This window comes from Phoenix dactylifera, chromosome 6 (genome assembly GCF_009389715.1).
Source record: "Phoenix dactylifera cultivar Barhee BC4 chromosome 6, palm_55x_up_171113_PBpolish2nd_filt_p, whole genome shotgun sequence".
Classification (NCBI taxonomy): domain Eukaryota; kingdom Viridiplantae; phylum Streptophyta; class Magnoliopsida; order Arecales; family Arecaceae; genus Phoenix; species Phoenix dactylifera.
This window is the reverse complement of record NC_052397.1, coordinates 8,640,501-8,653,090: the sequence shown is the minus strand read 5'-3', so window position 1 is coordinate 8,653,090 and position 12,590 is coordinate 8,640,501. Positions and strand designations below refer to the sequence as shown.

The 12,590-nt window shown below is 43.8% G+C and overlaps 1 protein-coding gene across 1 annotated transcript; it reads right to left on the bottom strand.

Annotated features, from left to right (window-relative positions):
* Positions 1-591: 591 nt before the first annotated feature.
* LOC103697518 (linoleate 9S-lipoxygenase 6-like) lies at positions 592-4,864 on the bottom strand. Its single transcript, XM_008779392.4, has 8 exons — positions 4,498-4,864; positions 4,115-4,404; positions 3,379-3,622; positions 2,943-3,281; positions 2,653-2,846; positions 2,254-2,561; positions 1,875-2,138; positions 592-1,612 (listed from the first exon to the last, which is right to left on the bottom strand). Exons 1-8 carry the CDS (start codon positions 4,760-4,762, stop codon positions 859-861), a joined length of 2,658 nt encoding a protein of 885 aa, XP_008777614.1. The 5' UTR covers positions 4,763-4,864; the 3' UTR covers positions 592-858.
* Positions 4,865-12,590: the final 7,726 nt, after the last annotated feature.

Below are 12,590 nucleotides of genomic sequence, written 5' to 3'. Positions count from 1 at the left end.
TTTTCTATAAATAATTTTTTATCTTATTATCCGATTAATCTAGTTAAAATATTTATTACTTATTGCGTTGTCTGGCTCATTATTTGATATTTTATTATTTTTATAGGTCCCGAGAACTAATCTAGCATGAGAAGGGAATCAAAACAGAACTTTGGTCTCTTAATTTTTTTATAAGATTTTACTTAAGTTTGATGTGAGATCTTTTAAATATTGTTGGATTTTGTGAAAGATTATATTTGGATTTTAGTTATTTAAATTGTAGACTTATTTAAATAACAAATTGATTCCGCTTGATTTATGATATGATGATCAGATGTCTTACATACCTACGTAGAATGTTTTCTATAAAAATGTGGTGATTGCTGTGATCGCGGCTCGTGATCGTGGATGAGAAGCATAATAGGTTAACTATCTAATCTATTGGGTTGAACAGTTTCTAAAATTACTGAATTTGGATGGCCCAGCCAGCAGAGATACTGGGTGGCTGTTTGGGCAAGTCGAGGCAACAAACCTGCTCACGTCTCCAGACACTGCTAGTACCTTCAAGACTTTATTAAACAAAGTTATTATTCAATTTTTTTTGCGTGAAAGTTGCCCTCACACCTGCAAAGCTTTTTCTATTTTATTCTTTTGGATTCTTTAGACCATAATCCACTCTGGGCTGCAGAACTCCAAGCAAAAGACGACATGGACGAGATACAAACCAAGCAACAAGCCTTTGCACATTACTTCACACTCTGCTCATCCACCTGGTGCCTTATTGTCTACAACTTCTGGACAACAGATGGACCTTATTTACTGCTGACTATTAGATCAAGCTAGCGAAATGAACCTTCTCTCACCTCGGTGGAAACTTTCTCAGATAGAGATGCTGTTGGGAATCCCCTTGGCACTGATACCCCTCTCACCGGTTGGGAACAGCAAGGTGTAGGGCATGAAGACCGGCCCCTTCCGGTTCTTCAGACTCGGGTCGTCGTTCATGGCCAGGATCCTGGCCTCGATCTCCTTGAGCCGCTCCCCAAACCGGCGGAACGCCTCCAACGCCTTCTGGTCCGTGGTCCACTCGGGCGCGTCCCTCTGGCCCAGATACACCTCGTCAGATGCGTGGGTCGACAGTATCTCCAAAATCGCCACGCCCATAATCGTTTGGACTTGGCTCATGGTGCACCTCATAAAGGCCTTCTCGGGTTCGGTCTTCAGCATCTCGTACTCAGCAGAACCCGGTTCGGGCATGAACCGCCGGCTCAGCATGGGACGGTTGGGTATGTACCCGAAGTAGGGGTACTGCCCAAAGTTGACGGCCGTGTGGAGGGCGGAGGCCACCCAGATGATGGTGGTGCAGGTGCTCATCAACTCGCCGACGGTCTGCATCTTCGGCCACCATGGTTCGTCCTTCTTGTCTCCATGGCCGACCTCCCGGATCTCCTTCCACCAGGCCTGCAGCTCGGCGTCGGCCTGGACCACGGCGTCACCCGGGTAGTAGATAGAACAGTACTCGTTAACCCACGCCTCGATCGCCGACCACACAGCGAGCCCATCCACGGCATATGGGTAGTCCTTGATCAGCAGCCTGATCTTGTCTGGGCTGGTCAGATCTTCTACCGCAACTCCTCTGTTAAAAAATTTCAAAATTGTTTCTAGCAGCTTGATTTTTGGAGTGCAATACTTAGTTGATAGTAATAATCAATAATTGTGCAACAAAATATAAAATATATAAATATATAGTAATATTTAGTTGATTTTAACATGGCATCAGAGCAGACGTCCTGAGTTTGGACCCTGTCTCCACACTCTTTAACCCTATTATTAAAAATTTTATTTTGGTGATTTTAACAAATTGCATTGTGTAAAGTTTAGATAAATTGTAATTCTACCTCTTCAGAAGATCAGCTGGGAGGGCCTGCTCGCTGAAATTCCAGCTCTTGTAGATTACGGCGGACATCTCCATGGCATATTTCCCTGGGAAGACGATTGACTCAATGATGCCACCAGCATTGATGAGGGCCTGCCGAGCGAGGGCGTTTATGTTCATCGTGTCACGGTAGTGGGGGCTTAGCAGCTTGTAGATCGGATGGACAACACTGAGGTGACGGTTCGTTGCGAGCACAAATGGTTCCATAATTGCATGCGTGTTCAGCCTGCAACCATGTAATCAGTTCAGTGTAGTTTTATTGGATGGCTGATGTGATACGGATCTCAAATGAAGATAGTAAGAACCGAGTAAGTTAAGGCTTTGTAGCAATTTTTCCAGACCAGTGGCTAATAAGTTCATGGTAGCCCGAGTCGTTAACGCAGACATAAGCCTTTGCAAGCTGCCAAATGGATCCCTCAATCCCCTTATCAGCTGGCGTGAAGACCCTGCTTATGATGCCATGTTGCTCTCCATCCGGATGCGGCAAGCTGAGTTCAATTGCCACTGGTTTCAGAGTTTGATCCCCTTTTAGGAATAATAGAGTTCGAGTGGCATATGTCTTATTGGATGTGTTGGAGTTTATGCGATTTATGTAAGGTATCAAAGCGTCATGGAGATCCAAGATGAATAGCTTGTTGCTCTCCAGTGCCTGAAAACATGGCAAAGCCATCAAACCATGACAAACTTCTTTGCGCTGCATCCTTTGATAATATAGATAGTTTATGTTTAATTAATTGTACCTGATCTACTGTCAGACCGTCCAAGTTTTTCTCGATGTGTGCTGCTGTTATGGAGCTGGTTTGGTTGCCATATTTGTTAGGATCAAGCTTGCTGGTTGGAGGGAACACGTGGAGACGACTAATCATGAGAGGGTTCACTCCTGCCAGCATTTCTCGAGCAAATTCTTCGTCGCTTTGCCATGCAAATTTCTCGACTAAAAAGAAGTAAAGAAAACAGTGAAGGATCAGCAAAATTTTGCTTAGCTTATCCATCCATGACTTTGCCCGCTCAGAGAAGTAATTGGAGTTACCTTGGGTGACATGGGGAAGGGGGAACTTAAGTAGGCGCTGGTTGCCTTCAGTGCGGAGCATTTCCTTGACCATCTCGAACGGGATTCTTTCTCTGATCTCATCCAGCAGAGGAACATTGGGCACTGGTAGACCCCCTTCGTAGAGTCTAAAAACTTCTTCAAATGAGTCGAACTCATTCCGGGTCTGGCCCAAAATGGCATCAAGGATTGGTTTCAGTGACTGGATCAGTGCCTTGATGGAGTACGTAAGGAAGTCCGACATCTTAACATGTCCGAAACGCTCATCTCGGGGGACATAGATATCAAGGCCGAGGATCAATCTGCTTTCAGAATTGGGATCTGCATGAAGCAAACACAAACGATATGGTTAACGGACACGGGTTTGTCAATTGTTTCGACTTAATTCTCTGCTTTGAGTCGACTTTAGCAGCATTACCAGTCTTGGTTGGTGCTCGGTTGGTTCTTCCCCTGCGAGGGTAGGGATACTCTGCTGACCCTCCAAGAACTGGGCGTGCCATCTCCGGACCGGCATCTGGGTTTCCCAGATCATTGTAGTGTGCGTAGTTATAAACCCGGTCCCATTCCTGCAGGGTCTCGGTCACATCTTCCCCTCTAAGATGACGGAGCTCATCTTCTCTGTAAGGTCGCAGAGGCGCTGGTGTGTCTCCTGGGAGGTATGTCTGCAGTTGGGTTTTAGAATTTGTTGAACAAATCTTATAATATGATAGGAACCGTCTTAAATAATTCTAGTTAATTATAACTAAGAGTAAAAAGAATCTGTTAAACCAGAAATGCCACTATTTTAAGCTAGTAAAGTTATTGGGTGTTGGATATGCAACACATTAGGAGCGACAGATTAATCAGAAGTCCCATTTAATGAATTTGCGACGGCACTTGCAACCAGCTTACCCGTGGAAGGTTCAGAATTTAGTCCAATCTGACAATCTTATACGGCTCTCCATCCATTTCAAATCATGCAAGGCCAAGATATCTCAAAATCTATTATCAAGAACGCTGCGTGCGTGATCTTAATTTATCTGCTTGGCTTTTGTCTATCATTACTATCATATGTGCACTTCTGTAATATTTTTATCTTTTATTTATTTGTTTGTATGTTAATTATTAGCATTACGGGAGTTGTTAGCCCACTACGGTCACCCACGACTACTCACACTATTGGCGAAGAAGATCCGGTCGTATTTATACTTGTCCACCGGGTAGACCCAAGAGTTGCAGACGAAGTGAATACGGCCTTTTCCGAGGAAGTTCTCCAGCGTCACGGTCTTGAGGAAGAACTGGGCACTGTGCTGGTTCTTTACTATCACCGCCCCTGGGATCCCATGGTTCTCGTTCCAGTCGAACGTCACGGAGAACGTCGACTCCCCGGCTGCTAACGACGGCAGCGACGTAATGTAGCTCTCCAAGTACGCGGGCTTCCCCACTATCCCCCTGTTACCATTATCTGCACGTATAACCCAAAAGCTTATATTACTACAAAGGAAATGTAGACCGTCCAACATATTAACAAGAGCTACTTTAAGGCGGAGGATCTCACTGGGGTCGCCTACGGTGGCGCTGACGAGCTGCAGAGAGACTCCCTGGCCGAGGAGTTCGTGGACGTCGTCGAGGAGGGTGGCGCCAAAATCGGTGATGTCGAGGACATTCTTCTTCATCAACACCACCGTTCCCTCGACATTACCCTGTGCCCCGCCAATGATGGAGCCCACGGTGCCACCGATGCCGCCTACGACTGAGCCGACAGTGCTACCGATGCCGCCTACGACTGAGCCGACAGTGCTACCGATGCCGCCTAAGATCATGTTTGCCTTGCAGAAACTAAAATGGAAGTCAAGAAGGAGGAGATCAAGGAGAGGATGGAGGGAGGGAACTAGCTTTCCAGGCTTTGAGAAGTGGAGCTGATGGATGTGCCGTCTTTATAGAAGCTTCAATAATTGAGCTATTGTCCTCTTCTTTCTCTAGGGAAGGTACTCTGCAAATTTTCTTTTTTTTTCTCACTAATTTAAATAAATAATAGTTGCACATGTGTCACGAGGAGGATATTTTATTTTTATTACTTTATATATGTTATCTTTTAGCTCAATTGGGCATCCAAGTATATGAAAACACCAGAAACATATTAGATTAAGAAAAGAAACTAACAAGCAACTGAGAGACGTACACACAGTCGGTGGAGCTAAAATAAAGAAGGGGAGTTGGTGTTTTCCATGAGATGGATAGGAACGGACCAGCAAAAAAAATTAGTATCATGTTGTCCCTCTACAATTTTTTTTTTTTTTTTTGCCTGCCTAGGTAGATTTTTCATACAGTGCGTATACGAATACACCCAATAAAATCAAAATACACTAGCTCGCGGAGTGCCAGTGGCAGCTCCCCCTTCCCTAACCAAAGGGTGTACTTTCAGTGGTGGGCCGCATAGGCAGCCACCCAGTCGGCCGCCCCATTGGCTTCTCTGAATACATGCTTGGTCTGGAAGGCCACCCCATCCCTCATCATCATCCCTACGTCTCGAATCAGGAGATGGCGTGCTCTCATCTCTCGGCCCCCTTCGAATCTACCCGATAACCGTAGCCGAGCCGCCCTCTAGAATGATCGAAATGGTCCGCAGCACCACCCGCGCATGTCGAAAACCAGCCCAGGCAACTCGCAACTCTGCTCCCGGAACCGACGTGTCAAACAACTGGCAGCCACCTGCTGCCACCACCATAGAGTGCGGGCTCCGTATAACAAAGCCTGCACCGCCCCGCGTACCTCCATCCAGCACCGATCCATCAAAATTGATCTTGAGGAAGCTCAGTGGTGGGGGTTCCTAGGTGAAAAACATCGTCTGAGTAGCTGCCTAAGCAGAGAGAAAATCCCAGGTGTCCCGAGTTGTCAAAGATCTATTTGAAGAGTGGGTGGACCTGATCTTCGTAGCCCGTGCTCGAGCGAACTCTGCAATAAACCTCGGTGACACCATGCGCTCGCCGAAAGTATGAGCGTTCCTTGCCAGCCAGATCTGATGTGATGTGCAAGTCGCTCTGATGGCCTCCTGATATGTCCACGAACTGACCAACCACTGTCGTATCACCTGTAGAAACTATAGTCTCTCACTCCGGGCCTCCTGCGGGAACCCTGCCTATTGCCATGTTGACCTTGCCCATGTACACTGGAAAAGCACATGGTCCACTGACTCCTCGCACTACATGTCCTGTAATCTGCGGGGATCCCACAGTCACGCCTACTCAGCACTGCTCTCGTCGAAAAGCGCTCCCACATCACCTTCCATAAGAAGAGTGCTGTCCTCGGATGAAACCCGAACCTCCAGATCCAAGTACAATCCAGCCTCAGCTCATGCTCTGGCTAGATAACACGGAAGAGATCTCCCAATCTAACACTGGCTCGGCACAAGGTACCCGAAACCCTGACATCTGGCCCTGCATACGCTGGTACCGAAAGGGACCGGATTCTCTCAGCTAGGTGTACCTTAAACAACTGTCGCAGTCTGGCCTCATCCCACTTTGCCTTTCGTGGTATTAGGAGATCGCACACCCGCAGCCCTTCCACTGTCTCAGTATCAACCATGGTCGGCCAGCATCTCAGAAAAAGAGTATCCACCCACGGATCATCAGTTACATCAATGCTCCATCCACTGTCCCTGGTATTATAGATTTTTTTTCACTAGAAGTAAATAGTAAATGTACATATCTCACGAGTCACGATGGTGGATATTTTATTTTTATTACTTTATATATGTTATCTTTTAGTTCAATTGGGCATGCAAGCGCATGAAAACACCAGAAACATATTAAATTAAGAAAAGAAAATAACAAGCAACTGAGAGACGTACACACAGACGGTGAGCTAAAATAAAGAAGGGGAGTTCGTGTTTTCCATGAGATGGAAAGGAACGGACCAGTAAAAAAATTTAGTATCATTTTGTCTCTCTACATATTTTTTTTCACTAGAAATTATAGTAGATGCACATGTCTCACGATGATGGATATTTTATTTTTATTACTTTATGTATCTTTTTACTCAATGCGAACCTGTCACACGAGCATGAGCTCTCACGAGCATCGCAGGATATGAAAGCACGTGAAAATTGTTAAAAATAAAAAAACAAATAATTAAGAGACGTGCCGCTCTCAGTGGAGTTAAATAAAAAATACAGTCTGGCGTCCGAGTGGCAGTGTCCTGGATGAAGGCCGCCTGCATCAGTGGCAGGCGATCTGACCCCAGCGTTACCTGGACATTGACGAGGTTTGTCGGCTAGTTTAGCGATTTCTTCAATATAAAACATGCGACTTAAAATAAAAAAAACAAATAATTAAGAGACGTGCTGCTCTCAGTGGGGTTAAATAAAAAAGACAGTCTGGCGTCCGAGTGGCAGTGTCCTGGATGAAGGCCGCCTGCATCAGTGGCAGGCGATCTGAGCCCAGCGTTACCTGGACATTGACGAGGTTTGTCGGCTAGTTTAGCGATTTCTTCAATATAAAACATGTGACTTAAAATGATAAAACTATTATTTTCACAAAACCTGAATAACTAAACTAATATCCAACGTTCTTAGTATGCCCATTAAATTGCAAAGATACGTCAGTAAGAGAGTCTCCCCAGAGGGTATCTAAATATTCTGTAATAGAGTTTTAACGGGAGAGGTTCCATCTTGGATCCCTCGGCTATGCGGGGGCGACCTAATGCATTGGAAAGCCTAAGACAAACTAATTAAAAAATGCATTTTTTATGTAAAAAATAAAAAAATAATAAGTACAAAATATTTTAAAAAATTTATTTAAAAATAATTCGTATAGCTTTTTGAGATGCAAAATTACTAATCAAACTTTTATACTCAAGATTTATTAAAATACTATTTTCAATCAATAATATAGTTAATCCATTTAGCATTTCTTGTTAACTAGTTGACTGCAAATAAGATTTTATCGATTTTAATTTTAAAAAATTTTAGTTACAAATAAGACATATCTGACTCAGATTACAAAGGATGCCAGTGCTGAGTTAAATAAAATTATAGAGAGTAGTCTCGAAGAGCTTGATGAAGCCACTAGCAGGGTCTTCTTGTAACTTATATGAAGCTTTTACTTTTACAATACATGACAGCATCTGCTATTTTGCAAAATCTCTCCTCCAAATAACAACAGTTCTTCTGACTTAGCAGATCATGGCAAACCTAGAGAATCTGAAGCAGGCTTTTGAAGGGACTACAGAAATTAACAAACAGGAGATTGAAACGAATAAGAGGGTGTTGGAGGAATTTGAGTATCAGATCAAGCAGGACCGAAATGAAGTCTTGTCCTTCAAAAACTTGGGGGAAAAGGCACCTCAAGGGAAAGCAGAACCTTAGTTTGAAGCACAAAAGATTGGAGAAGTTATAAAGGAGAGGGCAGGATCAACAATCCAGAGAAATATTTGTGCTTATGTCATTGCTGCTTGTCACAATTGGATATGCTATTGCCACTACTGAGGTAGAATGGAGAAAAGTCGCAACATAAGGTTTGATATTTGTCGGCCTGCTTCGTTTGAGCAGAGCCTGTCATCATTTGAGTTCTCTGTTCTATAAGTACTCAGGAATTTTGCAGAAGCAGTCCGCTTTGTTTCTATTTTTGAAAATTCAAACCATTTTTATTTCTCTCTTTGTTAGAATAAGTAGCTCATATTCAGTAGTACACTGGTATTCTTATTTGAGTGATACATTGGTATTCTAACAGAACGGAGTGAAGCGACGGCATCTGTTTATCTTTGAAATAATTATCTAATATTTTATTTTACGAGAGAGGCTGATAGAGGTTGGGAGTTTGAGGCTAAAATTTAACTAAAAATATCTTTTAATCCTTATTATTTTTGTAAATAGTAAAACTATAGTCATTTCACTTCCATGAACATAGGCAAACCATGTAAAACCTCTGTGTTTGATTTCTCTATCTTTTTCTCATTCAATTTCTTACTACTGTTCATCGTAGATTCCTGCGATTTTCACCCATCAACAACTGGTATCATAGTGGCTAGGCAACAATAAAAAAATTGTTTTGGGGCTGTCGTACTGTTGTTCGGGGTGCTGCCGCGCAGACGGATTCGGGGGAGAAGAACCTCCATTGTCAAGGGAAATAAAATTGCATATGAGGCTACTCAAAGCCCAGACAGCAAGAGATAATAAGGCCATTACCAAATTCTTCAAGTCCTATAGCCTGTAAATTCTTCAAGTCCTATAGCCTACAGGCTATAGGCTGTTGAATACATTGTGCGTTTTTGGCGAGCTCCGTCCGTCCCCACAGTTTGTGATGGAGCGGGTTCGGACACAAGCAGCAGAGCTCCTTCATGCAAGGTTGGATGATAGATCTTTGATAGCTCGGGACACCTGGGGCCCCCATACTGCTTTGGCAGCTTCTCACACGGTGTTTTTCACCTGGAAGCCCCCACCCTCCGAGTTTCCTCAAGGTCAATTTTGATGGTTCGGTCTTGGATGGAGGCAGAAGAGGAGGGGCAGGTTTTGTTATCAGGGGACCGAGCTCTACCATGGTGGCAATGGGGGGGTGTCAGATCTTCGACACCTCGATCCCAGGGGTAGAGCTGCGAGCAGCTTGGCTGGGATTGCGACATGCGCGACGAGTGCTTCGGGCGAGCTCTATCCTCCTGGAGGGCGACTCGTCCACGGTGATCAGCTGGGCCCAGCAGGGCCCTCACAGTGATGGAGGAGGAGTGCATCCTTTGCTCCGTAATATAGGGTCGATGGTGGGGGAGGGGATCACCTTTCGGGCTATGCATATATATCGGGAGGCCAACGGGGCCGCGGACTGGGTGACGGCGTATGTTGCTAGCCACTCGGGAGACACCTTATGGGTTGGTGACGATGACTTGCCCGGTGCATTCCGGGACATTTTGTTTGCAGATTCGTCTGGGTGTATTTGTACCCACCTTGTATGAAACACCTGTTTTAGCAAAAAAAAAAAAAATACATTGTGCGTTGCGGCATTGGAGACTCAATTAGCCGGGGCCTTCTTTAAGCCGGGGCCTTAGGCGACCGCCTAAGTCGCCTAAGGCTTAGGCTGCCCTGACTGCATGTGTCATTCTTTTCATTTTCCTTTAAAACTAAAATGTATTATTTTATCTGAAACCTTTTTCGCCCCTTGTGGATTTTGCAAAAAAAATTCCACTTTACAATTGATTTTTGGAAAAAATGTAAGATAATTTTTCTGCAGTCCATATTTAGCAGAAACCAAATTGTCTCATTATGCACATATAAATACATTTTCTCAATATGATGGTGAAAATATATACTATGCCAGCATCAAGGTTGTCATGCTCTGATCCAAAAGAATGAGCCAAGCATGTGGTAGGTAATCATACATCCATAGAGTTTAATCCTTATAAGACATGCAAGATTAGCCCTTTTCAAATATATATATATATACACACACATATATACACATATATACATATATATATACACATATATATACATACATATATACATATACATACATATATATATACATACAAGTTGTGGTTGAAATTTGGCCTGAGGGTGACCACATCGGAGGAAGCTGAGAAGACGCCGGCCGGGATAGAAAAAGGGAAGAAAGAGAGCCACCTCCTGCGCTCCGGGGTACCTACACAAAGTCTTGGCCGGAGATTCCGGTGAAGGCTCTCCGATGGCTAAGTTAGAGCTGATCAGAGTTTTGGAAAAGATTTTTGAGTGCTTTTAATGGTCTCTTATGGCTTCTTATCGCTTCTTATGGCTTACCGAGGGCCTTTTTCTACTCCCTTTTTATAGGGTGAGCGTCTCGGCCGTTACCTGAACTCTCGGGCTGAGCTGTGATCAGCTAGCCATTAACTAGAGGCGACGCAAATCACGGAGATCAATCCCACGGGCGGAGAATTTGGAAGATATCTTTCCAAATTTGTTTGAATATAGATTATGAGGATCTGCGAGATCTTTGATGGGATCAAGGTTGACAGGGCCGAGGTTAGCTCGGCCTCGGGCCAAGGTCGGCTCGGCCTTCGGTAGGATCCAAGGTCAGCCTGGCTCTTAGCGGGACCGAGGTCTGGCCTGCTTAACTCTGAGGTCTGCTCGGCCGGAATTGGGTGGCTCCACGCTGGAGTAGAACGATCCATTTTTCCTCCCATCAATACATATATATATAATATATATATATATGCACATATGTACATACATTTATAGATATATGTATAACACACACATATATATACATATGTATGCGTATATATGCGTATATATGCATATATATACCAATACATATATATGTGTGTATCCATATATATATATTTCCACTGACGACAGGCTTGACCTAGGCACCGAGCAGAAAAGATGCTGGAGGGCTCGGTGATGAGCTGCTCGAATTGTATGAGGCTGCGGCTTGGAATGGATGGTTGTGTCTGGGGTCCTAGTCTGCGACTGAGCTCCAACTTAAAACAAGAAAGATGAAGAAGTTCTCATATTGGAGTGTATCTGGCGGGGGACCCTCCGATGCTTAATTTAGGATGAAACTGAGGGAACAGAGGAGGTTCTTAGTAGGCGATATGAAAGTGAATCCTAGGTTCTTCGGTGTTAAGCATGCTGATTTTTTTTTTTTTAAATCATGGCTGAACCTGATCGGGTTGCCTACGTACCCATTCACAAGGGAGATCAAGCGATACATAGTTCTTTTTAAGTTTCAAAAACGCAGCGGAAAAATCGAATCAAACAATTTAATTCGTGCATGCTTACAAGATCAAATCTAGAATCAGCATTGTAAGAACACATAGGATTATGCAGGAATCGTTTAAACAATTATGCTAAAACTTTATACATGATTAACTATCAGATCTGAAAGGTAAACACTCTATTCCGATTAATCTCCGAATATCCATCGAATGGACTCTGGAGATAACTCCGTGGGAGCCCCAAAGGAGGGTAAAACTTCGAAAAATCGGACCTAGACCCTGACTCCAAAATAAAAGATTAATATAGAATTAATACCTTTTATGATGGAAGAAACTTATGGATCTGATTCTTGACTTCGCAGCCATGCACATGAATGGCCTCTACGAGAAGTATACGCGAAGCCCTAGGTAGATCATTTTCCATGGGAGTTCTATCTCGCGCAGGAACACTGCAGTGGCTGAAGCTTTCTCTATCTAAACAATCAGCCTTTGATTGTTCTTCAAGGAGATGGAGGATGGATGTGAGGATGAAGGAGAAGAAGTGATGGAGGCCCTCAGGAAATTTTTTCAGAATTTTTTGAAACCTCTAAATATTGTATATGTTGAACCCTAGGCATGGGGGTCTTGTATAGCCAAAAGACCCCCCCACGTCTCACACCTAATTTAGCCAATTAATTTCGCTGATAAAATTTCCAAAAAATTCTGGTGAATTGGCAGCTAAGATAAGATAAACATATCCAAATTTCATGCATTTTTGATCCCTAAGAGATAGAAATTCATGCGTCCAAAGTTCAGTCGCAGACCACCCTTTTTCACGCGCTATGCAATCCCTACAAATTAGGAAATTCATATAAATCTTTTTAGGAAGATTTGAGGCCCCATTTTTATAGAAAATATAGCCCCACGCCTAGCCCCACGCCTCCTCTCTTCTCACGCCAATTTTTGGCCAAAAATAAAGAGGATAGGCAT